The sequence below is a fragment of the Paramormyrops kingsleyae genome, chromosome 7 (genome assembly GCF_048594095.1).
Source record: "Paramormyrops kingsleyae isolate MSU_618 chromosome 7, PKINGS_0.4, whole genome shotgun sequence".
Lineage (NCBI taxonomy): Eukaryota > Metazoa > Chordata > Actinopteri > Osteoglossiformes > Mormyridae > Paramormyrops > Paramormyrops kingsleyae.
The window spans coordinates 10,167,964-10,195,438 of NC_132803.1; the positions used below are offsets into that span (position 1 = coordinate 10,167,964).

At 48.2% G+C, this 27,475-nt stretch overlaps 1 protein-coding gene across 5 annotated transcripts in view; it reads right to left on the reverse strand.

Moving 5' to 3' along the window:
- Positions 1–200: 200 nt before the first annotated feature.
- The window catches only part of LOC111842240 (guanine nucleotide-binding protein G(z) subunit alpha-like), a 30,388-nt gene continuing 3,113 nt past the window's right edge, over positions 201–27,475 (reverse strand). Inside the window, exons 2-4 of one of the 5 annotated variants that reach the window (XM_072714246.1) lie at positions 15,469–15,561; positions 13,469–14,701; positions 201–1,995 (exon numbers count right to left, since the gene is read on the reverse strand). In XM_072714246.1, coding sequence (XP_072570347.1) covers positions 1,651–1,995; positions 13,469–14,191 — 1,068 coding nt within the window. In that variant the 5' untranslated portion in view covers positions 14,192–14,701; positions 15,469–15,561 and the 3' untranslated portion in view covers positions 201–1,650. Of the gene's footprint in view, positions 1,996–13,468; positions 14,705–15,468; positions 15,562–26,341; positions 26,622–27,475 lie in introns of those variants that run through there. The other 4 variants (XM_072714247.1, XM_072714245.1, XM_023808657.2 and 1 more) reach the window with 4 other exon arrangements.

Here is a 27,475-nt window from a genome sequence, read left to right on the forward strand (position 1 = left end):
TCAAACAGAACTAATTTGTTAGAACATAGATTTAAGATGGACCATGGACTGATTTATGAATTTCCGAAGACATCCAACGTTTAAGACCAACACAAACAAATAAATGCAGCCGAAACCCTGGAGTGCTTCCTGTTTCCAACTTCCTGCTTCATACGTGGTCCGCAGTGTCACTGCCCACAAAAACACATCTGAGAGTAAAGTCATGTTTGCATCATTCATTTTATTCATTATTGTTCTTTTTTAATTAGACCATTTCTCAAGGTGACCCTGTTTGTGGAGGCTTGGCAGAGTAGCAGGTGGAGCCGCCCTGGTGGACAGCAGGAAGAAAAGACACCTGAACGGTTCCCCTTCTTGTACACAAATGGCATCACACAAAATGGCCACGGGAACGACACTAAGAGATAGAAGGTTGATGCTTGTCATTAGCATTTTTGGTTTTGGTCTCTATCCCCCCACCCATCCCGAACCCCTAACCCCTGCATCTTATCATGCTTGGTTTTGGAATGACACCATTTTCCTGTGATGCCTTCAGTATTCTTAGATCATTTCAGGAAATCCTTTTAAATCCCACCCAGCATCAGTCTCATCGTTGTACATGAACAACCAACGACAAAGTCTTCAGCATCAGCATCTATACAGATACTATTACTGGTGTCAGTGATGGAACCAAAACCAAATATCAAAACGTGTCACAATACTGCCATCAGTATCAATGTCTATACTCATTGTCAAGCTCAATACCAATATATACCTTTCAGATTACAGCTGTACAATTCAGTGTTTGTTTTCTGATATTACATCTTCAGGACAATTTGTTAAAGTAAAACACAACAAACCAAATTAAAGGGTAAACGTCTCAACTGTAAGACATCATGCATCCCCCCTCCCCCGTCCTGCCTTATCAGATTAAAAAACGATTTCCGGGACGTTTGTGTGGCTCCCTCTGGACGTGGAAATTGGCACTTCTGTCTGGTATGAGCTGGAAAGCACTAGAAGAGGACAACAGAAAGTCAAAATGAAACTGAAAAAGGCAGGTCTGATGCACATCTAAGTAAAAAAATTAAACAAAGGTCAAAGGATTGAAAAAGAAAAAAAATCTCCCAGCATCCTTTGTAACCTTCCACCCAAATACGTGTCCGACGGTCGGCTGCTCTAATTCTGGATTGCCACGGATATAGGGGGGGGGGGGATGCGGTCACATCTGCAGGTCTGCTTCAGACCTGCCCCCCCTCCCCCGTGCACCATGACAGCCTGTCCTCCTTTGCCACCTGAAGTCAAACGAGATGTCCGACGTTAAACAAAAAGAAGTCCTGTTTTTCTGTAAGGCAGCACTGATTTAGTGAGATGACCCGAGCTGCAGGGAGGGCACACGGTCGTCGGCTCCCACTCCATCCAGCAGGATGAAAGGTCAGGCAGCATGTGGCTGCCTTTTCGACAGCACTCTGACCCCTGACCTTTGACCCCTCCAAAGCCCAGTCAGCCTCCACCAACCCAACATTCATTTACAGACAGGACAACTGCATGTGACACTGTTTAACCTCTGCTTCACTCCCCCCCCCTTGACCAGTATGATCCCCCACCCCCACATCAACCTGCCTGCACCAAGGCCAGGCTGGGGCTATTCCATTTCCCCCCCACTGTGCTCCTGTCCTAGCAGAGTCCAATGTACTTCAGATTGTTCTGGATGATGACATCGGTGACGGCATCAAACACAAACTGGATGTTGCTGGTGTCGGTGGCGCAGGTGAAGTGTGAGTAGATTTCCTTGGTCTCCTTGTTGCGGTTCAGGTCCTCGAACTGGCGCTGGATGTAGACGGCCGCCTCCTCATAGCTGTTCTGGCCCTTGTAGTCAGCGAAGCCGACCGTCAGCGGGATCCGCTTGATCTTCTCCGCCAGCAGGTCCTTCTTGTTGAGGAAGAGGATGAGCGAAGTGTTGATGAACCAGTTGTTGTTGCAGATGGAGTCAAAGAGCCGGAGACTCTCTGCCATGCGACTCTGCGGGGGTGAGGGAGGAACATAGGTCACTTGTTGCCACTATTCACTTCCTGTGTCTTTCGATGATACTCAAGGATTATGGTTAATGTAGTATTTCCCTCCCTGCAGGGTAAATTTCACACATGGGTCATGATTCAAGATGCTCAGTAAAATCTAGTGAACCTGAACTTCTTCAGTACATTATCCAGCTGTATAAACAGGCATGCACTTGTAAGCCATCAAAGCTTTGGCTAAACCATGAAATAAAATGGGATTGGAATTTATACAATCATACATTCATCTGTCTTGTGCCCTGGGCTTCAAGGGATAAAGCTACGGACTCAGAATCTTGGTGGGATGGGTGAATGGATGGATTCAATGCCAATCACTGCTCCAGGGTAATACTTAACATAGGAATTTACCCTAAAAAAAAGGGACTGTTTAGCCAGCCTTTATGGCAGTGTTATTTAACCCGGCCCTCGGGAACCCCCAGACAGTCCATGTTTTTGCTCTCACCCAGCTCTATTCACAAAAGCTAATTGGACGAGTGTTAAATACAGCCCCAATGAGAACAAAATAAAAGAGATCCATCCATCCACTGGGGGGTTGTGGGGGAGCTTAGGGTCTGCCCAGGGTGCAAAGGGCAGGGCTACACCTTGTACGGGATGCCAGTGCATATCACACACACACACACACACACACACACACACAAAAGAGATTAAATGGCCAAATCAGCAGCAAGGATATTCCATCAAAAGTAAAAAATGAGATTAAAGTATGAAATATGTTTTAATGACTGTCACAGCTAATGAAAGGCCATGCGAGCATGCTCTGGTGTCACATCTGCGGCGCCCAATAACATAAATGTTCTTCAGCCATGAAGGAGATGCAGGCCTGGTCCACTTGTACGCAGAGAGGTGCCTGCCGTCCTGCTTCAAAGGCTACAAGCACGACGAGCCTCCCTGCCCACAGTCCCCCCCCCATTTGCATTTAGACCTTCCAATTAGCCTTTTTTATTTTCAGGGGAGCAATTCAATCAAATTCTGTCTCGGTTTCTAAGAGAACAATAGATGCAAAGATGTATGGGATATATTCAAAGCGTTTGTGTGTTTGTGTGTGTGTGTGTGGTGTAGGTATACCTTATGTTGTGGGGACCAAACGTCCTCACAGTGTGATAAAAACCAGTTATTTTGATGTTGTGGGAACTGTTTTTTCAGTCCCCATAAGAATATCCTCAATTTTATAAAAATCGGTGAGTGTAATCAAGAAACTAAAAATGCCAAAAGTCTCATAGTTTGTTTGGTTACTTATGGTTAAGGTTAGGGCTGGGTAGGGGTTAAGGTTGCCATGTTGAGATTAGAGTTTTCATCATACAAATGAATGGAGAGTCCCCACAAAGATATAATTACAAACCTCTGTATGTGTGTGTGTTCTGTGATGGATGGCACCCCCCATACTGATAAGCGGCGGGAGGATTGATGGATTTAAAGCACAGGGCCCTAGAACTCACACAGACACCTTCTGCTTGTTATCTTTCATAAAATGAAACATATTCCTTTTAAATTTAGAACATTAAAGCCACAAGCCATTTTATTATACAGATTAACATCAGACGATGCTGGGTAATCTCTATGAATAGACCTTTCACATTACTGGAATATGCACTGAAATCAATGGCCTTGTGGAACTTGTCCTGCAGCTGTCTTGCAATGAGCCCTGAGTCCTTAGCTCACAGTGAAATAATGAGAACAGGCTGCTCGTTTCCATACTCATATATTCTTGCTTTTTATTCATTAGCAATGTGTCTGGATCTGATGACAATTCATCCAGCAAAACAGGCTTCGAGTGAAAATAAATTAATCAAGACGGCATAAGTATTATTGAAATAAAGCGGTGCGGAGTCGGGGTTAATATCTGTCCACATCACGTCTGAGGCGGCAGCAATGTACACAGTCCCCTGAAACCAATTAGCCGAATTCCAAACAGAAAAAACAGGAAGGTTATACACCCAGAGCGAAGAGGTTTGAAACAAGTGTGAAAACTGATTACTGTGCTTCACCACATTACCTAGCAGCAGTAGCAGTAAATAACGTTGTTATAGAAACAGAGGATTTCATTTAACAGCATTAAACTCTGGTGTGATGCTTAGTTGTGCTTGCCCTGTTTACCTGTCCATCCATCCCTCCTCCAAGCACTTATCCTGCTAGTCACAAAGCTGGGGTTCGCCCTGAATTAAATTCCTGTGCATTGTGTACTAAATAAATACTGCTTTGCTGTAAATGTGTCACAGTGACCCTCAGCAGGAGTCCCTGTGTGCACAGAAGCAGTGTGGCGGCTGTGTGCTTTCACCCCAGCCTCATCCATCCCACTGCTGTCCACACCCTGCCCCCCCAGTCCCCTCAGCTAGAACGCCATGGCAACATCGCAGAGCATCGGGCCAGCTAGCTAAGCTGACCGCTGTTTTGTGGTTTATCAGAGCTGCTAAATGTTGACTCTGTGTGGCATGACCACAGCTTCAGAAATGTGCTACCGCCCCCAGCATCACATGGCTACACATGTGATTCCCGTGATGGGTGGACCCTTATCTGATTGGTCGGTCCCGCCTCCTGTAGTTGCTTGGACCCACCTCCTCTACAATCTGATTGGTCATCTCTCTGAACCAATGACTTTTCGTTCTGCCCTCAGAACATAAACGTAAAACTCCCATGAGCGAATCGCTGAGAGACAAAGCTCCCAAAAACAGTTAGAGGATGGAGAGCTTGGAACACGACTGGCATGAGAACAACAGCAGGTTGTGTGATCAGTGCCCTCAAAGGCCGGCTGCGGGGACTCTGGATCTCCCATACAGGAGGGGAAGAGCTGCTATTCATGGCTGCTCAGCTCTTCGCCTCTAAGTGGCGCCGCTCTCTTGGGAACCATGCCCCTGCTTCCCTGGAGTTCATCCGTCTCACTCGGAAACGGGGTCATCGATTTCCTGTCACGCTCTCTTACCCCCGACGTACTGTGTGGCGTGCCCATAAAACCACCCGGCTGTCCCTGCTGGGAGAGGCGCAGGCCGCAGCCGGCCCAGCACTGCCGCCGCCGTTTGGGATGGGGCCATCTGCTCCCCCCTGAAGCCCCTCCTGGCGGGAGAGAGGAGAACAGGCCCGCTACCCCTTAACTGACCCCTCCAACCACTAGCCCTCCATCCATATCTACGCCAACACTGCCTGCCCCTGCGCTCCCGGTCCACTCCCCACTCCCTGATCTCCTGCGGATCCAGACGCTGGGGTCGCTGTTGCAGCATCAGCACCCTCCTGCTCATCATGGCCCGTTCAGCTCCTCTAGCTTGATGTCACAGATCCCGGCTGCTTCGCCGCATCTTAATCAGACAAAGTTGCAGTTAACAGTGTGGTAAACGGAGGGCCATGCTTGGAAGATGTACTCTCCTCGGTGGACGTGGACCAAATCATCCCCGAAAAGCGAGCTCTTCATCACCTCAGCTGTCCTGGGAGATGCTTCCACATAATATTCACATAATATTAATGGGCATAATTTGGAGAATTAATTAGTAAGAAACCAATTAGCTGAATTAAACTGGAGAGAGCACTAATTTTATTGCGTAATGAAATAAATTATAATGCAGTCCAAGAAAATAAAAATTATTGAAACACAGATAATAAATGGTAGTCAGTTAATGTTTCAGCTGTTCTATGGTTAATTATCTCCATAACATAAGATGTTAAAGTGGTAACGTGGTCGTAGTCGTAATTAAAAAATGGATACCGCTGTGATATTTCTAGATCGCTGTCTGAATTTAAACTACGTTAATCTGATAACAGCTGATGCGGACACATTTGTTCGATGTAGACGCCTATTTGCAAAGCTCAGGGTGCTTCACCCACGATGAAGTCATGCTTCTCTGTTGTGAATATTTATAACATCACCACTGCTTCCTACTGGGTGCCAGGGTAGCGGTTGGAGTCACATGGTGGCTTGTGATTCGGGGGGGGGGGGCTCGCCTTAGGCCTAGGGGGGAGCTGTTTGAAAGGTTCAACAGACCAACATGATTCTCCAGGGGAATCACAAGATCCAGTGACTTAGTGCTACCACTGTCTGACTGAGCTTCCCAGAGCCAGAAGGGCTGACATCACTTTAAGATGAACACAGCGCTCCTGCCTTGGCAGGAAACGATGAATCTGCACTCCCTTCAGCGCAGACAAGGGGTGACTGCCATGGAGCCCCTCGCTGAGCATTATGGGATAGCATGCAGCCCGAAACACAGCCCCATTCTCATCAGAACTGAAGAGGACAGCCCTGGGCATTCACCAAGGACACAGACCAAGCCCTGTGAAAAATCCTTTTCTAGTTTCAGTGGCTAAAAATAATAGCAAAACCATTTCGAAAACTGCTGCATCGATCTATTTCATTAACCTTCACAAGGACGGGCCCTGCTGTTGTACCCTTATGCAGGGCATTTACTCCCTTGCCCTCCCTGCAAACCCATCAGCCGTGAACACAGAGAGCAGGGTAAGCCAGCCTCCCTGTAGCAGTGCCAGGCACAGGATTTGAACCCACAACCTCCTGGACCCTTAACCTACTTGCCGGCTTATATGTTATTTATTTAGCAGCCAGTCCCTGAAGCAATCAGGAGTTAAGGGCCTCACTCAGGGACTCAACAGTCACATCACTCTGTCAACCATAGAATTTGAACCAGCAACCTCCTGATCCCAGGCACAGCATCCTAACCCACTGAGCCACATCACTGCCATCACATGTGAGTGAATACTTAATAAATAAAAGGAGAATGCAGTGCAGGGAATAGTGGAGAGATGGGGGAAGTATGCAGTGAATTGTGTGTCTCAGTTCTCTTTACCTTTGAGTTGAAGAAGAAAAGAAGTAACAGAGAAGACTGGCTACCCCCCCAAACCCCCCCCCCCCACCAGTGTCCAAGTGTCCAGTTAGCAGGGGGGGAGGGCAGGCCATCTGCATCAAACAGCATGTTAGTAACCCCCCCCCCCCCCCACACACACACACACACCGTGCATGTAATTCTCTCAGCTACACTCTCTGACATTTCACGTCTCTTGTATCATCCACTTGGGGGGCATTTTCGACAGATGTTGCCCCCTCCCCCTCCGACACTGTATCCAGATTCCATTCATTTATTTGCTGTTAGCTTCAGAGCACAACGATGAGGCTGCAAATCATGTAAAAGACGACAAGAATCTGCTATGAAATCATTTAAGAGCAGAGAACAAAAAGGTAACCGGACGAGTGTAAGTGAGGGAGATTAATCAGGGTGAAGATTTCATCGCTCCGCCGACATTAGCGCTCAGACAGGCACTGGCATCCAGAAGGACCCCAGACGCCGTCATTTCCTGCTAATTCCACCCTCCATCCTGCATCATTTCCTCTACATCTCCAGGAAACACAATTCTGAGGAATCGACTTAATGAAAAGCTGATATAAATAATAATATAGGGTGAAACGGCAGGATGTGGAGGGCACCCTGAACATGCGTGAGTGCGAGGTTCCGCCCGGCCGACACGAGCCCCACTTCCTGCTCTGAACTGACATGTTTTTTTTAAGCTGCGATGTGGAAGTTGTAATTTTGGCTACTTCCGCTCTGCATTTGCAGAGAATCAGCTCAGCCCCCAGGTATAATAATAATAATAAGGGACCCCCCCCCATGAACCCGATTATTCAGACAGCGATGCGAACCTACGGACACACGGTCTTAAATTAAACCCCTGAAGCTAATTAAGCTACATGCTAGTCCTCTCAGTCCCACTCTCTCTCCATCTCTCTCTCTCTCTCGCCTTCATTGCCATGACAGCAGAAGGCTGCACGCCCTTACTCTCTGCCCCCCTGCCCTTCTGGGTTGGAAACCCCTTATGGCGGAGGACCGGTCCTGGAAATCGGCCACAGAAGGATGGCGAGAGTGAGGCGGTCAGGCACACGTGAGTGTGAGAGTTACGCAGGGGGAGTGCAAAGCCGACCTATGGGGAGCAGCCAGTGACTCTCTGTGTTCCTACATCCTCCGAAGACGCTTTCATGGAGAGAAGCCTGTAGTTGTTAGCTGGGCCGTTCAGGTTGGGCTCCTCAGCAAACCCCCCCACTTTCAGAGTGCGTCCCAGATCACCACAGCGACCTGCTGCCATAATTACCCTAATCACTGCTCCCAGAAAGTGAACGTGCCGTGAGAGGACAGGTGGGTCCGTCCGCCCGAAACGTGATGGCGGGCAGCGTGGCAGGTTTGCCGGGTCACCTCTGCCGGGTCACCTCTGCCGGGTCACCTCTGCAAACACTGCAGATTAATAACAGGCCCGTTTCAGGATGCGGCCCAATTCCGTAAGACTTTCATACAGATGCACGTCCCATGTCAGAGGCACACGTCTAGCTACTGGGGAGAACCTCAGCTGTAGGAAGCTGCCCCCCCCCCAAGGCAGTGATGATGGGGCAGGGTAGGGCCACTTCTCACCTTGGCCATGTGTTAGTGAAGGTGCTAACGCAATGTAGACCCCCTCCCTGAAAGCAGCGTGATTGGCGGGGTGGGGATTGCTGTTTCAGCACTGGGTCTGTGCAACTTACTGTCAGCACCTCCCAACTCCCCCCCCTCCACCCCCCCTCCCCCCACCCTGCCACCACCCTCTCGAAGTCAAATGAGGACAGTAACTGTGACCCGCAGAGAGATAACATCTCGTCTGCACTAAGCGCTGGCGGCCGATGGGAGGTGAAGCCCCTGTGTGTGTGTGTGTCTGTGTGTGTGTGTCTGTGTGTGTGTCTGTGTGTGTGTCTGTGTGTGTGTGTCGGTGTGTGTGTGTGTCTGTGTGTATCTGTGTGTGTGTGTGTGTGTGTGTGTATCTGTGTATGTGTCTATCTGTGTGTGTATCTGTGTGTGTTTCTGTGTGTGTGTGTGTCTGTGTGTGTATCTGTGTGTGTGTCTGTGTGTGTTTGTGTGTGTGTGTGTCTGTGTGTGTATCTGTGTATGTGTCTATCTGTGTGTGTATCTGTGTGTATCTGTGTGTGTGTGTGTTTATCTGTGTGTGTATCTGTGTGTGTATCTGTGTGTGTGTATGTCTATCTGTGTCTATCTGTGTGTGTGTGTCTGTCTATCTGTGTGTGTGTGTCTGTCTATCTGCGTGTGTGTGTGTCTGTACAGTATGTGTGTGTGTGTCTGTGTGTGTGTATCTGTGTGTGTCTATCTGTGTGTGTGTGTCTATCTGTGTGTGTCTGTGTGCGTGTGTCTATCTGTGTGTGTGTGTGTATCTGTGTGTGTGTGTGTATCTGTGTGTGTGTGTCTATCTCTGTGTGTGTGTGTGTGTGTCTCTGTGTGTCTCTGTGTGTGTGTGTGTGTGTGTAAGCCTCAGGGCTCCACGCACAACCTGCTGCAGTACTCAGCTCCATGCTCGGCTCTGGATCACCAGTTCCAGCCGCGCCCACCCTATACTGCTGGGAATTCAGCCCAGGAGACTCCATGCAGAATCACGTAGAAATGCTGCACACGGCGGGGGGGGGGGGGGGGGGGGTTTAGCGCCTGGGGTGTATCCATCCTATTGCTCTAGATAGCAATATCACCATAAAAATGATGGCAATAATTGTGCTGGACTAGGTATGAGATCCAATCCCCAGACACCCCTTTATGCCCCAGGGTGACGGACGGGGGGGGGGGGCTCCCCAAAATCTTTTGCCTTTTTTCTGTCCCCCATTGATGGTACACTCATCTCATTTGCTTGGCTCCCACACCCCTTTTTCCACATGGGGAGGCTGTTGAGTAAGTACAGCCCCCTGCTGCAGTCTGCTGAGGGACCTGCCCCTCCCCCCTTCTCCCTCCCCAGTTCATTGTCAACAGGATCAGGTGCGTGTGTGACTGGCCTGTTGCTAGGCAACGGCCTCCATGGAAACCTGCTCAAATTGAAGAGAGGGATAGGGGGAGAACACACTGATGGGGTGAAGAGGGGAAAAAAGACAACTTTTAATGAACGTCTTTTAAATAGGATGAGGATGTGTCCTTCGGTGTGAGACCGGGTCTGTCTCTTGCCGTGTGACAGCTCACAGTAATGACACTTTCTTCCTGTTGCTCGAGACCCCCATCACCTACTGGAGAGTCAGTGTCAATGTGCACCCTAGCGACGAGACTCCCCACGTCAGGAGGAGAGCCGGAATAACGCTGAGTCGCGCCCTGGTCCCTTGCCCTGGTCCTACCCAACATCCGGGGCGATGAAACCTCAGGCTGTAAAAATCATACCCATGACCTTCCTCCGGAATTACCCTGCTGCCCCCCCTCGCCGGTCCTTGGAGGCGGAGTCCTGGTGTTACTGGGAAGGAGCCATGGCATCTGGCTTTCCAATTACACCGAGTGGCTGTCAGCGGATGCAGGGGCCCAGTATGCTGACTGCCCACCCCCTGCAGCCGCATTACCCCCCAAAAAACCGAGATTCGACCTAAACAGTGTTAGTGATTATTCAAAAATGATTCGTCAACCAGGATTTTTGATTGAAGAAAACCAGATGATGATAAAAGTATTTATGATGCCAGAAACGACGAAATGTACTTTCATCAGCAAATAAAGACAAGACGAAAATGTCAGAAAGAGTCAAATTTGAATCAGAAGCAGAATCTTTAGTTAGTGTTGCCGGTCGTTGAGGATGATTGGAAAATGTTGATGTAATCAGATTCAAGCACGTAAACTGTGCAGTTCTGCCTCTAATGTCTATCTGTAATCTCGTTATGTCTGTGCTTGGCTTAAACGACTTTTATTGTTGGCGACTATATAATCTCTACATGGTATAAAATATTACAGTGGTCTGTGTCACGATCAGCTTTAGGTAGTAAAAATCATACAAAGGTATGGATAAATTTCTCAATAGATGCAAAAGAAAACAAGACTCTTGTGAAGTGGAGGGGATAAGCGACACAAACTTGAAGCACAATGAAATGAATTGGAAACAAATACTTGTTTTTTCTTTTGATGTGTTTGAAAAGGTCACTGTCATGAACTGAACAAGATGCAGAATTAAACACATCAATGTGGGTTTTCACTCGTCTGGTATTTGTTTACATTGTGTAGAGGTCACTTGAGTTTTCATTATTCAAGTTCTATGCACTGGTATTTTTCCTTATATGAATGCAGATGTGTCATATGCAGTATTTTATTTGCGAGTAATTATTGGTTTTATTTATATTTTACCTTATTTTATTTTGTTTTATTTTATTTTATGATACATGTATGATACAAGTTTCAATAAAGCCACATTTGAATTAGCCTAGTGTGATGTTTTGTATTACAAGCTTTACAACAGTTAAATTTGTGTCCCTAAAGATTGTATGCTCAAACATAATGCCATGCCAGAACAAAAGCTCCACATATGTTTCCTTCAGGAATCTCAAGTGGATAGAGCTAGATCAATCTATATCTCTGTGAATACAGATAATTAAATGAAATTTACAAAGAGACTATGATTAAACCTGTTACTTTCATTGACAGTATGTACTGTATATTAACTAAACTTAGGTAGGTTTAGATCACTAAATATCCTGTAATTTTTGTAGACTAAAACTAGACTAAAATGAAAATAAAAACATATGACTAAAAGATGACAAATTAAATTGCATTTTTGTCAAAGGACTAAGGACTACGATTAAATCAAAATGCGCTGTCAAAGTTAACTGCCCCTAAGGTGCTGCTCTGTATGTTATCCTGGAAGGTACCGTTTTCCTTTTCTGGTCTCACACACACATACACACACACACACACACACACACACAGGCCCATAGCTGCTCACCATGGAGGATTGTTGTGCATCCTTGGTGGGCCGGGTGGTGCTAGTGGTGGTATTTGAACCCACAACCAACTGTCTGGCCCTTCTAGGAATGTTGGGCTCTCATCTCCACCCATGTGGTAAATATAAAATGACTTTGACATTTTTGTCTGGTTGGGGGGGGGCAGGGCTGAGCCCTTTGCTGTATGGCAGAGATTTACTGCAGCCCTTTCATCTCCCTGCCAGTGCTGTTCCTCCACCCACAAGCCCCCTGCTGGCGGCCGCTGCGCCTTGGCTTCGGCGTGGCCGCATTTGGGTGGCTGCTGCCACCGGAAGAGCTTATTACCCACGCAGAAAGGGCGAGAAAAGCAATTACAGCATCTGCGGGACGCGTAGCCCTAAGACCACCAGGGGCCTGTTTCCGAAACGCTGATTAAATATTCTCTCCAATTTATTAAAATGCTCCACGTAACTGTGAGAGTCCTGCAAGCCCTGGCCTTCAGGTTCTGCAAAATTATCTAGGTGACCCCCCCCCCCCACCTCCCAAAATGGATTTACTTCATTTCACTGTGCAGCCCAATGCTGGAGACTATCGCTGACTTATTCTGAACCCTGGACCTGCTTCATGAAGTTAACCTCCCAAGCTGAACACTGTGGCTGTTTCACTGGCACAAGAGCGTCTTGCACGTTTGCACATTTCTCAGTGCAGACCCAAGGAATCGCCTGACATACATCTGGTGCATGGTACCATCACAAAATAGATCGTGCGTGAGCTTTTTGGCAGCCTTTCCCAGAACGCCGTCGTAGACAGAACGACCTCAGGGGTACAATCAGACTGAGAGAGCAAACTGCGAGAACCTGAGACTCAGCGATCTTCAAAAAATGTATCAATTTCTGCCTCTATAAGGCTGCCTGTGCTCATTAATAGCTCTGCTGTGAACAGGGCCTCACTGTCCATAAACACCCTCTAACAGCTTTCTGTCAATCTAGCAAGCTAAGGACCGTGGTGGGTGTACCAGTCAGGTGATCATTCATGTGACAAGTCATGTGACAAGTCCATTCATTTGAGTGTCATATTTTTTAACTCAGCTACCATCCCCAAATAATGTCCCCGTTCCCTCCATCCTCCCAGTCATGTGGTTCTGTCCACCAACCCACCCACAAAGAGTCTTACATTTTATACAGCGACAAATAGTGTAGAGTGTTTAAACCATTCATACAGGGGATCTATTACCCGTTTAAAAAAACAAAACAGCTATCAACCATGAACAGAAAATTTTATATCAGGCAATATAAAACTTTTTTGCTCTCAGAAAAAATATTCCTCCACTGTTTCCAGGAAATGTTTGTGCTTGTGTGGGCAAATTTATTATTATTATTTATCATTATTGCCAGCAGCATCACCCTGAAATATGCCAGTTTTATTAATCACAAACACTAAAGCGTTAATGAATGTAGCCTGCTAATTCTGTAAATGTGGCCACCTACATGAAAAAAATATGTGCAAATTACATATATGATTTCATTTTCACTGGTATAAAAATGTAATGTTCCACTGTTAAAAAAATGTTACTTGGAAATAATAGCTTCACTCACGACTCAATTGAAGTTGGGTGGATCTTATTGTGTCTCATTTAGGTTGAACTCCTCTTTAAGGGATGGGCCTGTAGCACTACCCAAGCCCCACCCTACACCCCACCCTAGACCCCACCCAGACCCCACCCAGACCCCACCCAGGCCCCGCCTCTTACCGTCTGGTTGTCCTCGTACAACTTGAGGTCGTAGCCGCTGAGCTCCACGCAGAAGATAATGGCCGTCACGCCCTCGAAGCAGTGGATCCACTTCTTCCTCTCGGACCGCTGGCCGCCCACGTCCACCATCTTGAAGGTGAGCTCCTTGAAGGTGAATTTGTTCTCCACGATGCCCGTGGTCATGTCGCGTGAGCGCAGGATGTCCTCCACAGTGGGGATGTAGTCGAGGGCGGCGATGCGGTCCAGATCGTTCAGGTAGTAGGCGGTGTTGTCCTCCAGGTGGTACTCATTGGACCGACAGAAGCACTCCTGGACACCGGCGTCGGCCCAGAGGCGCTTCATGACCCCCAGCAGCTCGGGCGTGATCTCGCCCTTGCTCTCCGCCGGCCCGGTGAGGGCAAAGAGCTGCACGGCATCATAGGCGCGGTCCTGGTTGTGGAAGTCGATCTTGAGCGTGCTGAGGGCGCGGATGATGCGCGTGAGCGAGTCGATGGCGTTGTAGAGGATGAGCGGCTTGTACTCCTTGCAGGCCTCCAGGTTGAAGCCCCCGCTGTGGATGATCTTCATCTGCTTGACGATGGTGCTCTTGCCCGAGTTGCTGGTGCCCAGCAGGAGCAGCTTGATCTCGCGACGCTGCCGCTGGCTCTCCGAGCGTAGGTGCCGGTCGATGCGGCGGGAGCGCCGGGCCGCCTCCTTCTCCTCCGAGCTCTGCCGGCATCCCATGATGCTCCTCTTTATGGGGAAAGGGGCGTGGCCAACAGAGCACGGTGGTGAACAGTAGATCAAAACAAAAAAGTTTTTATTTATTTTTTTTTTAAATGATACAACTATTGCTTTTCTGGAGGTGTGGAGCACTTGGGAAAATCAGCAATTCTACCCAGACTCCTCTTACATCTGCTTTTTTCACCCCTTTATTCCGTTTCTTCCGGCCTTCCGGGCCAGTGTAGGAATGCGGTCCTACTGGGATAGGATGGGCAGCTTGGGTGGCGCTCTCTGGTGGCCAAAGGTCATATCAGCGGCCTGCGCCCCGTCAGAGGCCTCTGGTTGCCCTCCCGCATGGCTCCTCTGGTGCCGCTTTGGGTCGCCCCCGCGGCGCTCATCTGCTCCCCTCCCTCCTACCCCCACCTCCACCTCGGAGTGCTTCAGAACGCCGCCTTGCGTGGCGATGTGGAGGATCCTGGGAGTCTCTCCTCACAGGGCTCCTGCGATCTGGGTCCCTGAAGGTTGTGGGATCTGCTGACCGAGAAAGTGGGAAAATTTGAAATTAGGGACAAAAGGACTGGATTGGACCACCCCCCCCCCCACCCCCCCGTCTTCCCTACGGAGGTCACTGGTCATTCCTGCCCTCATTTATTACAGTAGCACTACGTCCAGCAGGTCACAGTTTCATTACAAGGTCACGCGGGGGGGGGGGTAAGGGTCAACCAGCAAGCACCTCCCTAAAGCATGCACTCAAGTGACCTCAACCGACCCACTGGCATGATCACATGATCAGATAAAAGGGGCAGCCCAAGCTGGGAGACTCCACGACAGCCTCGACACCTCTGCGCAGGTTTGGGAAGGGCATAGAGGCTGTATAACCCCATAAAACATAAAATACATCAGAATAATGAGAAGATTAGATCATGCTTCCCTGTTCTTTGCCTGCTGCAGGGCAGCCAAACAGTACGGTTCCTCTCAAAACAAAGACTGATCTGCAGAAGTGCCCTGCAGGGAATGCACAATAGTCACATGAAGTAATACAACATGTAACATCCAGTGTGATTAAAGAGAAACGCCAATAATGACACATGCTCAGAACAGACATTCCTTGTTACGTTAAACATGTTTCATGTTTCCCAGGGGGTTATCGCTTGTCCTGCATGATAAGCTGCGAGGCATTTTTCTTGCAGCTAAAGGGTCGCATTAAAATCATTCCAGGAATTGCTGGCCCATGCAGTGAAGAGACCGCTGAAATGCATGCCCCCTCGACCACGGTGTGTGTTTTTACGGCATCTTACTCAGCCGTCCTTATGCTTTCATGTACAGCGATGCCATTCCTCTTCTTTATTAGGTTTCAGACTCAGCATGTCCTGCAACGTGTGAACCAGCACCTGTTGGTCAGGCATCCAAACCTTGGATCAGCTTCTGCGATAATTGATCTGCTCTAATTCACTATCATGGCACCGGACAGAGTACAATTACTCTGAATTACCTTGAATAACACTGCTCCTGTCCAAACTGATCACCCGCCCCCCATCTCACGCTCACATTCCACTCAACAGCGTCATACGATCAACTAGTTCAGACCCGGTAAGGCGACCTCCTCGCAGACTGGAAATGCACAACTGCCTTTAATATCGCAGACATTTTTCAAATTCCCCATTCATCTTCCCGAAAAGAGTGTCTGCGGGTCACTTCGCAGCAGAGAAAGCGACGCCCTCGGATTCAGCACATTCCTACGCAACTGCGACTTCCGGAGATCCAGGCCAGCTAGTAGGAAACATGCCCTGTCATGGAAGCAGGAGGCCCTATGGAGGGAGACAGTGAGCGTCTGCAGGACTTGGGGCTGGTATCAGTTTGGACTCGCCATGCGGTTCCTGCCCACGCTGACTGCTTTTTGACCTTCGCACATTCTCTCTACTGCCTTTTAATAGCAAACCCATATAATAAAAAAAAAGGAAAGAGAAAAAAAAAATAATAAAAAATAATTAAATAAAAGCAAACCCATCATGTGTGAGCTGTCCGAGAGCAGGGGCCTGATTCGCCAAGCAACCGGACCAGACCATCCCAAAATCTAACCTGTTCAACAGCAAACAAACACCCTTGTCCCTGTTACTCCTCTGACCCCCTCTGCTTGGCCCCTCAGCCCCACCCCCCCACGATCAGCAGCCAGGTGAGTCACTGTTTATAGCCAACTTTACCTCCTAAGCATGCGGGTGAACATGTATATCTGTGAGGGTATATCTACAAAAGCACTGTAAATATCCCTGCTTTAGGACTGAATGGCTGCCTCATCACATGACAATCAGGAAGGAGTCAACCAGGGGAGAAAAAGACCATCGAGCTAAATCAAGAAACGATGCTTTGTGGATGTCCGATTAGTGATGGATGAGTGATGACTGTACAGCTTCACATTTTGTTTGCCCAACAATTATTTGGACACACCTAGCTAGAAAAGGCCACTCCTCTCCTCATAATTTGTAGAACTTTGTACACCACATTGTGCAGCAGGCTGTGAAAATTCTGCAGAGACAGAATGAAGTCTATGCACGAGGTGTGGTATCTGAACCCGGCAGGAAGCCCCCTCGCAAAGGTCAGCAGGAAATCAACCCCCAGATTAACAAGAAAGCTGACGCAGCTGAACGTGGGATTATTATAATTTTTTGCTAATTCTTGCCAATTTATGTGACCTGAAAAAAATCTTAGCTTTCAGAAAATATCAGAACATCTAATAGTCCTCTGTCGCATGAACAACAGCAACTCTCTAATAACACGAAACTGTAGGTCTGTTGAAAACAAACAAACAAAAAAAACCCAATTATTAGTACCCAAAATAAGCTGGGATTTGGTGCGAGGTCACTCAACGGTATTTAAAGAGACTCACCCACACTTAAGATGTCTAGACAATGAAGCTGCACCTGAAGCTAATTATCCATTTAATTCACCAGCCTGGGAGAAATAGCAGCATGGCCTGGACAGATATGTGATTAAGCAAACCAGAATTAAACCAAGACACAATGAATAGAGGAGAACATGGTTACATCTGAGCGCAAAAAGGGTGTAATTCCTATATGCAAATGGAGGAAGGTTTAACTGTAACAAACGACCTAATCATGGTTAATGATAGGTGGGGATTCTCGGAAGGTACGGATAGCCGTGACGAGCCTTGGGGTGGGACCAAAGTGCACTGCTGGTGACACACTGGTTTAACCCAGTTCCCAGTGGCACATATGACTGGCAGTGTGGCTTCTCCTGTCACTGGGGGAGCCTGATCTAATGGTTAACCTTCCTAGAACAAAGGTCAGTTTTCCAAAACATGCATCGACATTGCGGAATGAACAAACCAGCCAACCAGGACGTGGAAAAAGAGAATCGGACATTAAAAACGCCAGATGGGGGCGCACTGTTGGCTGGGATGGACCAGTGCTTTGCCCACCTCTGCCACCTCAATGTCTTCTGAGCACCAACACTGCCCCCTAGAGGGTGGGGGGGGGGGGGGCTTTTGTCTGCAGGCTGCGCTGGGGGCTGTGCATGGGAGACAGGCCAGGCGACACAGTAGGTAAATGCAGGGCAGAGTTTGATTTGTGGGTTTGACTTTAAATACTAAACCCATTCAAGTTCCATTTGCGATCTCCTTATTCCCCTGTAAGAGATTATAAGAAGAGACTTCAATCAAATAAAAGGATTTCAAAGAACAGAACAAATTATATAAAGTACATTTTAGCTATAATATTAGTCCCTACATGCAATTTTTAATGATTTATGTGTTTTTACAAACCATTTACTGGTATGTATAAATGAGGCATATATGGACGTTTGAATACTGTCTCTGTGCTCTAGACTTGCACGGCTGGTGATTCGATGGTCTATCTCGAAAAGTGACAGAGGCCCAGCTGGGAGTTGCTGGGAATCCTGTACACTAGTGTTTCCTAGGTCCGGTCCACAGGGACCCACAGACAGTCCATGTTTTACCGGGAGCTGGCAGGGAGCAAAAATGTGGACTGTCTGGTAGGGAGCTCGGAGGGAGCAAAAACGTGGACCGGCTGTGGTTCTCTGAGGACCGGATTGGCAAACACTGATCTACACACATGACTGTCTTTCTCATGAACATAAGGTATCCCTCAGCTGTGTGGCCAAGACCTTCTGGCGGTGTGCATGACTTAGCAACCAAAAAATGCCATAAACACAGACCACCCCCCCCCCAGCCCCCTTTTGTCACATAGGAGGGCTGTGTATTGTGTCCTGCTTGGTGTGTAGCTCGCTGCATTTGGTTGCTATTTGCCCACACCAGTTAATAAATAAAATGAACCGTTTGGCAACTCAGACTGGCGGGGGCCCGCATACACAGCATGGTGCGTGAAAGCCCCTCCCCCCAACTGTGCCACATCAATCCACATCCAATAGAATCGCCACGCTAGGGGCTGGGAGACAGCCAATCACAAGATTACAGGCAAAACTCTTTAGCAGAATCTCTCAGCCTAACACAGTCAGACACAGCACCCACAGAAGATATACGTGTTTATTTCGAATCTTTTTCACAATACATGCCTTTTCTTAAAACGTTCCTGCAGTAAGAACTATATTAACTATAGGGAATAAGTAAAAAGTTTAGTCAAAAATATTTGTTTCAACTGGAATGCTGAGGACTACAACCCCATAAAAAGTATTTTTTAAACTGTTTCAAAAACTACAATTTATTTCAGAAGTTTATTTCTTGGTGGCTCGCAATTTATAACTTTGCCCGTTGTAATGTAACTTATTTCACAATGTTTATCTTATTTAAAAAAAAAAAAAAAAGTAGTATCAATGGACTTTGACACAGAAGGCAAACTGGACTTTCTGGTTTTGATCGGAATGAATGAGGTCCCAGAACACGAGACTGTCCCCCTTGGTGTGAAAGTCAGGACACTGTGGGGTTTCTGAAGGGAAAATCACATTTTCAATGGATGCTTTTTAAACCACCCCCCCCCCCCATTAGTGGGAAAAAAGTGTCAGGGAGACAGATGGGGGTGGTTTGCATGGAACACCTGACCTTCCTGTGAGGGGGGAGGCAGGTGTGTGTGTTTGTGTGTGTGGGGGGGGGGATCGGCGCTTTTCAAACAGATACTCAGTAAATATACTTTAATGGGTACACATTACATCATTACAGGGTAAACGGGGTTTTTCAAAACGTGTTACACGGCTGTTCAGAAAGATTGATGGCACCTCAACAAGTGCCTCGCTCTCCACGGAGAAACACTGAAAGTTCATTAAGCGAACAGCTTTTTTTTTCAGCAGAGAACTCCTTTGATGAACACTTCTGTGATTATTTTTTACTTTCTGGGACAGCAGCAGACATATTCACCTGTAGTAAAAGGCCAGCTGGCTGATCAAGGCACTGCACAGGTGACCATACCTAGAATCACGTTCAGCTTGACCATTTTGTGCAGCTGGGTGTAGCATTGAAGTGATTTAGCATCTTGCTCAAGGGTCCAACAGCTGGACTCCTCCCGGCAACTGGGACCCATCAGCATCAACATGCTTGGTCTTTAGTTGAGATTTCACTGTAACTGTAAAGCAACGAGTCCAGGTGCTAAAACATTGCTCTGCTAGACTGAAGTCACTGGCACTGGGCACTGGGATATGAACCCATGACCCCCCTGGCATCTGAATGAACCCATCAACCCCCCCAGCATCTGTGTGCTGAAATTTATGAGGATGGCAGAAGGACACTGTCACAGAGCCGAGCCGGTGGGGACAGTGGCTTTTCATTAAAGTGCCCCCCCCCCTCGCGGCGATGCTATCTGGCATCTATAAATGATAGAGCAGACTCTGGGGTTTAACGTATCGCCAGGGGACGGGACCATGCCTGTCCACATGACCCCAATGACCACATCAGCACTATAAGCCACACAGCTGCCATCTGTCCGGAAGTAACAGTACGACCATTAAAATTTCAGGAAGGAGATCCACACCAATGCAAGATACACACCAAACACAACTGGTGGGTCATTGCTGGCTGTAGCAGACATTAAGTCTGCTGTACTGGACAACCCAGGTTTCTTGAAGACTAAAACCCGGAAGCATAGAAATGAGTCAGAAAGCATCTCCATCATGGTTGAACAATACATTCCTCCGCATCTGCATGCAAATTTTATTCACTTTGCTTACTTTTTACCTGATTATTTATTCTTTCATGTGGGACAAGTTCCTTGTACATCCTGTACTTTGCAAATAAGGATCTGATTTGGAGAGGCTGAGACTAGCCAACCTCTTACGGAATCCTGGGCGATAACAAACTCCTAAGCCAGCGCGGAGAGAGAGGGAGCTCTGCTCCGACATCCGTCAGCGTTCTCACACCTGTGTGCCAAGTAGGGAATTTTGCAGGATTTTCTAATCTTCAGTGGGAAACTGAAGCTGTGTTTTCCAGTTTTGCCAAAACAGCAGTGTGGAGCAGATATTCTCCAAACAGCTGGAGGAGACCACATCCTGCGTGAAGATCCAGGCAGGACTGGGCTGCTGATGCACATCTGGGACACTTATTACCAGGAACCGTGCTGGGTGAGCTGGAACAGAATCTTCACAGCATGGAATTCCGGGTTCCCAGCTAGACCAGTGCTTGTTGTCCTTTTACTCTACCTGTGACCATGAACCTGGAGACCCTTACAAGGTGAGGGAGTTTGAAATAGCCCAGTGAAAGGCATGTTGTAGGCTGCATTTAATGCACCTGGGCCTGTTTATACAGAAAACTCAAAAAAGGTTTGTGTTCTCAGAGAAAAGGTAACGACCCTGCAGCCCCCCCCCCCCCCAAGATCTACCAAGACTCCTAAATCCCTTCTCTGAAGCTCACAGCAACCGTCAGCACCAGCAGAGCCCTCTAACGTGACCAGCGAGTAAAACGGAGAGACTCCATTGAGTGCTACGGTGCCAGTGAGAGTAAAGGGCATGCAGGGACCGCATGCTCGCGAACGCGTTAGCAACCCGCATGGTCAAGGTCCTGGTTAGCGTGTACCAAACAAAAGTGGGAGCATCGCCCCCCCCAGCACCCCCCCCCCAACCCCCCAGAGCTGCTCTGACGCACAGCATCAAGCCGGGTGCGGCGTCCTGCTATTCACATGCCAGCAGTGTCTGCTCGCGCCGGCTAATGTGACCCGCATCCGTCCTGCGGGAACCAATAAAATAAGCAGAGGCTGCGGGCGAAAGCCTGGGGCGCTCCCAGAGCCAGTGCTCCTCCGCAGGGGCCACTCTGCTCATTCTTACCATCGACGTATTGCACCTCCTGCTGTCAGAGCGATCTGGGGCAATGGCTGGAAATTGAAATGCTTTGTTTTATAAGCTACTGATCTGGCTGGTTTACGCTGGTATGTCCTGTAACGCCTACGTATCACTTCCTGACGATGCTGTCCCCCCCCCAGCCCCCACCTATTGCTTTAAACAATAAATTTTGAGCGCAGTGAGCCAGCTGCCTCATTCAAGCCTGAGAAATCTGGGGAAGAAAATGAGAGTCTGGACAGTGCAAATCCGGAGAGTTTTCATGCGAGGGCCGGTCATTTATGCCGCGATAATGCTGTCAATTCCAGTGGTCACCCACGTGCTGCAGCCTCGCTCACCATCACACCCCGGACTCACCTTTCCACTGGCACCTTAAGGTCTGTGGGCAGCTTCCATCACACCAAGTCACACGCTGAAAGGGATTTGCCAAAGCCACACCCCCTGTGCCCCTGGCATCACCTGATTGGTGAAGAGGCCATGTGCTCATCCACCCTGCTGCCAGTCCTGGCAGGTACAAAAAGACCATCCAATAGACTCCCCCACCCTTTACATAAAGTGATTGGCAACCTCTGAGCTGCTTTTTGTACACAAATAAGTATAATTTTGCTAGAAACCTTGATTTTTCACAATGTAGGTTAAACTAGAAATCTGTAGAAACTACAATCCAGGAATACACACAAATGTTACATGTGTTTACTTACAAGATGATGTTACATCTAAGCGCTTGACCAACAAAGTCCACATCACCGCAAAATGATACATGTTCCAACCATTGGTGCATTTTCCCAGAGAGGATCACGGAGCCTATCCCAGGATGCACTGGGAATAAGGCCCTATAATTGGATGCTTTTCAACTGGGGGACAGACACTCAGACTCACGCAGTCACACACCAGACTCTAATCCATCTAACCGCATGGTTTTGGACTCCAGGAGGAAACTAAAGCACCCCAAAGAAACTGGTGCAATTTAGACCAAATGTGCACATTCCACACATGGCAGGGGGGGGGGGGGGCTCAAACCCACAGCTCACTGAGTGAGGTCACAATGTCACCCACTGAGACACCATGCTGCACAGTGGCATACTGCCTCAAACATGCGAAACAGTCAAATCTTTTACGGTGTTACCCACTGAGTGTAATACAGCCTGAATCTAGACCCAGCCAAAGGCTATTAAACCGCCCTTCTGAGAACATACGCCACTGCCCGGCCAATCACCATACAGCTGTGTCTGTTTCCTTGGTGACCAGCTCTGGGTTTGTCGCGTGGTCCCAACGGAATGTCCCGCGCTGCTGGCAAAGGGCCGTCCCAGGGGAAAACAGGGATAATCAATATGACAGTCAGCTGCCTAAACACCCCCACTCACAAACGGTCAAGTCCCAGTTGAGCCATATTGATAGCTGGGGGTACGTGAGCACAACGATCCTCACAAAAAAGCTGTCACAGGGAGTCGGTCCTTGTGTTCTGGATTTGTACAAAAAACAGGAAGAAATATATGGAGATGGTGTGTTGCATTGTGGGTAAAACATGTTTGAAGAGTTGCTGCATGTTATTGCTTATCATTATAAATTTTGAGTGGTCTGCTTGATGTTTTCAGACGTTTACTGAAGCACTCCCTCTGTGGTACGACAGTGCATCGCTTCTTAGGACAAAAGCACGGAGATACCTGCTGCATCCCAGAGACGTCCATCCGCATTACATAACTCGCCCCTTCCTGGCTCCATCCCAAAAGCCACCCCCAGATAGGCAAACTCCCGTCGCGGCGTGATATTGGCATCTAATATTAGACTTGTCCCGTACTGAGAAGGTAATGACCACAGATGGGCAACAAACCGGAGATGCGAATGACTCTCCGGAAACTGCGGAGCAGGATGAACAGGTCGTCCTCTCAGTTGGTCCCATTCATGCCTCCTAAGTTCCACTCTCTTCTAAGTCGGCAAATTAAATAACTGCATGGTTGATGTGACATGTTTGTTCACGCGGTTACAAAACGGTTACTCATATCCCACTACAGTCTAGCTGTTTCAACTAGTCTTTGAATGATGTCATCCATCCATCCATCCATCTTCCAACTGTTTATCCTAGAGAGCACTAATCATCATGCGCATCATATAAGAATGATCTCCAAAGTCATGATGGACTGCTGGTCTGGAGCTGGGAGCGGATCACCAGGAACGCATTCAAATGAGTCATGTGACAGGGAGTGGGCGGGATCAACAGTCTGTTGGCGGCCCCGACCCATGCCCCGTGGGAGGGCAGAGGTGGGTCATACGGTCATATGCTTGTGTACAATAGCATGTCTGTGCAGGGGCTGCGGGGGTGTCTCGAAGGTGAGCTCCCGGCATGGGGGGTGTTTGTACTGCAGCGGAGCAAGAGACAGCTCCCCAGGCTCACCATGTTTTTAGGGAGGAGACTTTTCCCGTAAAGCAGAGCAGGCAGAGAGGGAGGAGCACTACTGTCAGGCCAAAAAGAGAAGCAAGGAGACAGAGAAACACTCATGGTGTGAGGGAAAGGCACAGCCAAAATCACAGGGATTCTATCCGAAACACAGGCAAAACCACAGGGATTCTATCCGAAACACAGCCAAAATCACAGGTCTTCTATCTGAAACACAGGCAAAATCACAGGTCTTCTATCTGAAACACAGGCAAAACCACAGGGATTCTATCCGAAACACAGCCAAGCCCAAAAAGTCTAACAGGAACACAACTAAACACAGAAAGGTTATATCCAAAACACAGTCAAACTCACAGGGTTGCTATATGAAAAACAGCCAAACTCACAAGGTTTCTGTCCGAAACACAGCAAGACTCACAGGGTTCCTGTCCAAAGCACAGTCAAACCCCCAAGGATTCTGTCTGAAACACAGCCAAACCCACAGGGATTCTGTCTGAAACACAGCCAAACTCACAGGCTTTCTGTTAGCCGTGCAGGTGACATGCATGCTGTGTTTGTATTATAGGTGTCTTTCTCAGACAGAGAGTAAAGGGACTGGTTCCTGCCTCCTACAGCGTGCAAGATGCTGACTAACTAATTAACCGAGTCAATCCTCTTATCCAGTGAGTGAAGTAATCCCTGGAAATTATCTTCACACGAGCACTGTACACAAGAAGCACAGTGGGCATCACAGTTTAACATGAGTTCGTATTAGACGATTAAAAATAGCCATTTTATTTTTCTTACACCTGGAAGTTGCCAGAAAGATCTGTGTTCTGCCCCGGGGTGTCCTGGTTGGAGACTAAGGATCACACTGTAATGCCTGAGTTTGCACTGTGAGTTTGAAACCTGATAAAAATGTCGTTTTTAAGGACAGTGACGTTTCAACTGTGATTGTTAAAAAAGTGACGGCAAGAATTAACAGCAATCAGTGGTCAAGGCAGAAGTTCCGTGCACCAACAGCAGCAGCATTAGCAGAAGGAGGACACTGGAATAACCAGGATGGGTTGGTGCTTCAGGCCACACCACAAAGCCCACGATGGAGAGGAGGATCTGCTCAGCTTAATGCTAGACCTTGATAAACACCGATTCCTCTCACAGAGTCAGCTGAGAAAAATGTTTTAAGAAAGAGGAGGAGTGTCTGTTTCGGTCAGAGAAAAAATAACAACTGTGTGCTCTATAAACCGACCAGAGGGAAGCTTCCGAATCTGGATACGTGTGACTAGTTTGCTTGCGGAAGCGTCTGTGCTCCAGGCCTGGCCAAATCCACCCTTGCCCTCAGCCCAGATGATTAAAATGTTAGTCAACTTTGTCGCAGGCTAAGCCGCTGATATAATACCACATGTAACTAAGGCTCAGGTCCTGTTACATCTGTTCGCCAGTCAACACTTATCCACTGCGAGTGACGGAGCTCACAGTATGGCCATGTATGTGTTAAACATCTTTTCGGTTGTATAACAAACTTTTACTGTTGAAGTTTTCATTTTCAACTGCAAGAGAGAAGGAAAAATCATAGCAAGATTCCCTTTTCATCTTTACTAGGGGAAAAAGCTCACTGCACTACAGAACTTAGATGTGATTTATCGTTGTTTTCTGCATCTCAAACGCTGCTGGGCTGGATCTAAACAACAGATCTCTGCAGAGTGTTGTAGAAGGTCTCACCCGTCCTCCCGATTTTGACCAATCTCAACCTAAAACTCTATTCTCAGATTTGACAAACTTCTTAATTTCCTCAGCTATAAATAATTCAGGCAATTCAAACAATGAGAACCTTCTGGAGATCGTGTACCATCACCTGCACCTCTGATTTCTTTTGAGACATTCTGCTTCATCAAACCTAAAGCCCATGATGGAGAGGAGGATCTGCTGGTCGCCGTGGTGACCAAACCAGGGTTTTCTCAGGGCTGACGCACGAAAGCGTGTCATCAGCAGGAAGTCTGGATTCGGGAACATGTGCATGACCCATCTGTGTAGCCTCCACTCACACGGATAATTCATAATCACCGTCATCAGCAATAACAATGACTGCTTAGTTCAAGAGGCAGCTGCAGCCACCTACAATAAGAGTGGGCGGGGAAAGGAGCGACCACTTCAAGCGGCTCTTCAGTGAATTATGTGGTGCACCAAGATTGTTCATTTGCACTCAGTGCACCAACAAACAATTATAAGATATCATCTGATTATTAAGAACAGAAAAACATGCAACTCAGGCGCTAAGACCTGGGGTGCCAACACATGTAACCAATGTGCGCAGATACACACCAATAGTCACGTGGTCATAACCACCACCCCCCCACAGCCTCCGACACATTTACATTACAGGCTACGCAGCAGAACCCTGGGTGAGAGAGTAGGAATATACCAAGTCTTGGGGGGGGGGCAACCTTGCGTGACTCACCATGATAATGAATACCCCCCCCCCACACGCACACACAGATAAATTGGACCAGTCCAAAGCATGCTGTTGTTCTCAGGCTAGCGCTTACCATGTTCGGCCAGCAGGGTCACGCCAGGGCTGCCAGAGGTGTGTCCCAAAGGCCTCCGAACGGCCAATCACACGCCTCCATCAGCGCGTGTTCATGGCACAGAGTGATACGCTCCGTCTCTTCATGCCTCCCCAGCCCCCACGGGCCGCATGTTGTGATGCAGTCTCAAAAAAAAAACAAGCCCTTAATTTGTTTTGCACTCTGGACGCTGATTCTGCTCCTCAATGCCCCTCTTGTGTGGCCGGCGGTCAAAAAACAAAAAGGGGTGGGGGGCACAGGAAGGGCATGTGAAGGGCCCCCCACATGCTTCCTGTAGGCCCTGACGTCAATGGGCCGATTAGGACGGGCGTCTAAGACAGGGCGGGGCCAGGGTCACCACCATGCCGTAGATGCCGTAAACAGCAGAGCGGCCCCCTCAATGGGAGCATTGTCACCGGCAACACCCCCCCCCCCTGTCTATCCTGTAAGGTAGCAGCTCCCGAGGCAAGAAAGGCGCCCAGATCCCGCCAGGGCACAGCAGGGAGGGTGTCACGGCGGCTGCGAGCGCATTATGCCGTGTGCCAGCCGCATCTGGGGGTGTTAGGACCCTTCAGGTGTCAGTGGAACCCGGCGCTGTAGCCGCGTAACAGGGCGTCCCGGGGGAGGGGGGGGGGGTGCCACTTCTGGGGCGCCTGCATGCTGCACCGAAAACAAATACTGATATCACGCCCCCCAACATAACTGACTTTCTGCCTCACCCATTCTGGGTGGGGAGGCTTTGAACACACAACCTGTATGTAACCTGTATGTGAGCACATTTGTCTAGCAGTAATATAGGATGCGCCAGATGAACCTCCTATCAGAGGCAACCCCCGCGGCCAGATCGCTGGCCTTGCTCACTCACGATAACTAGGTGTGCATTTTCTATTTTTTTGTGAAAAGACAAGCAGATCAAAAAGTGCTTATGTTTTTTTTTTTCCAGATTTTGTTTCTTTGTGACAAACTGTTACTACAAAATTACTAGGTGATCTAAAAAGGTTTACAAAGTATCAATCTTTATCGATCTTCACAGACCTGCATCTTCACTTTCACTCACTTCGGCCTCCTCGTTTTCACCTCGTCTGTCTGTGTACAAAACAGATTCTTTTTCCCCCC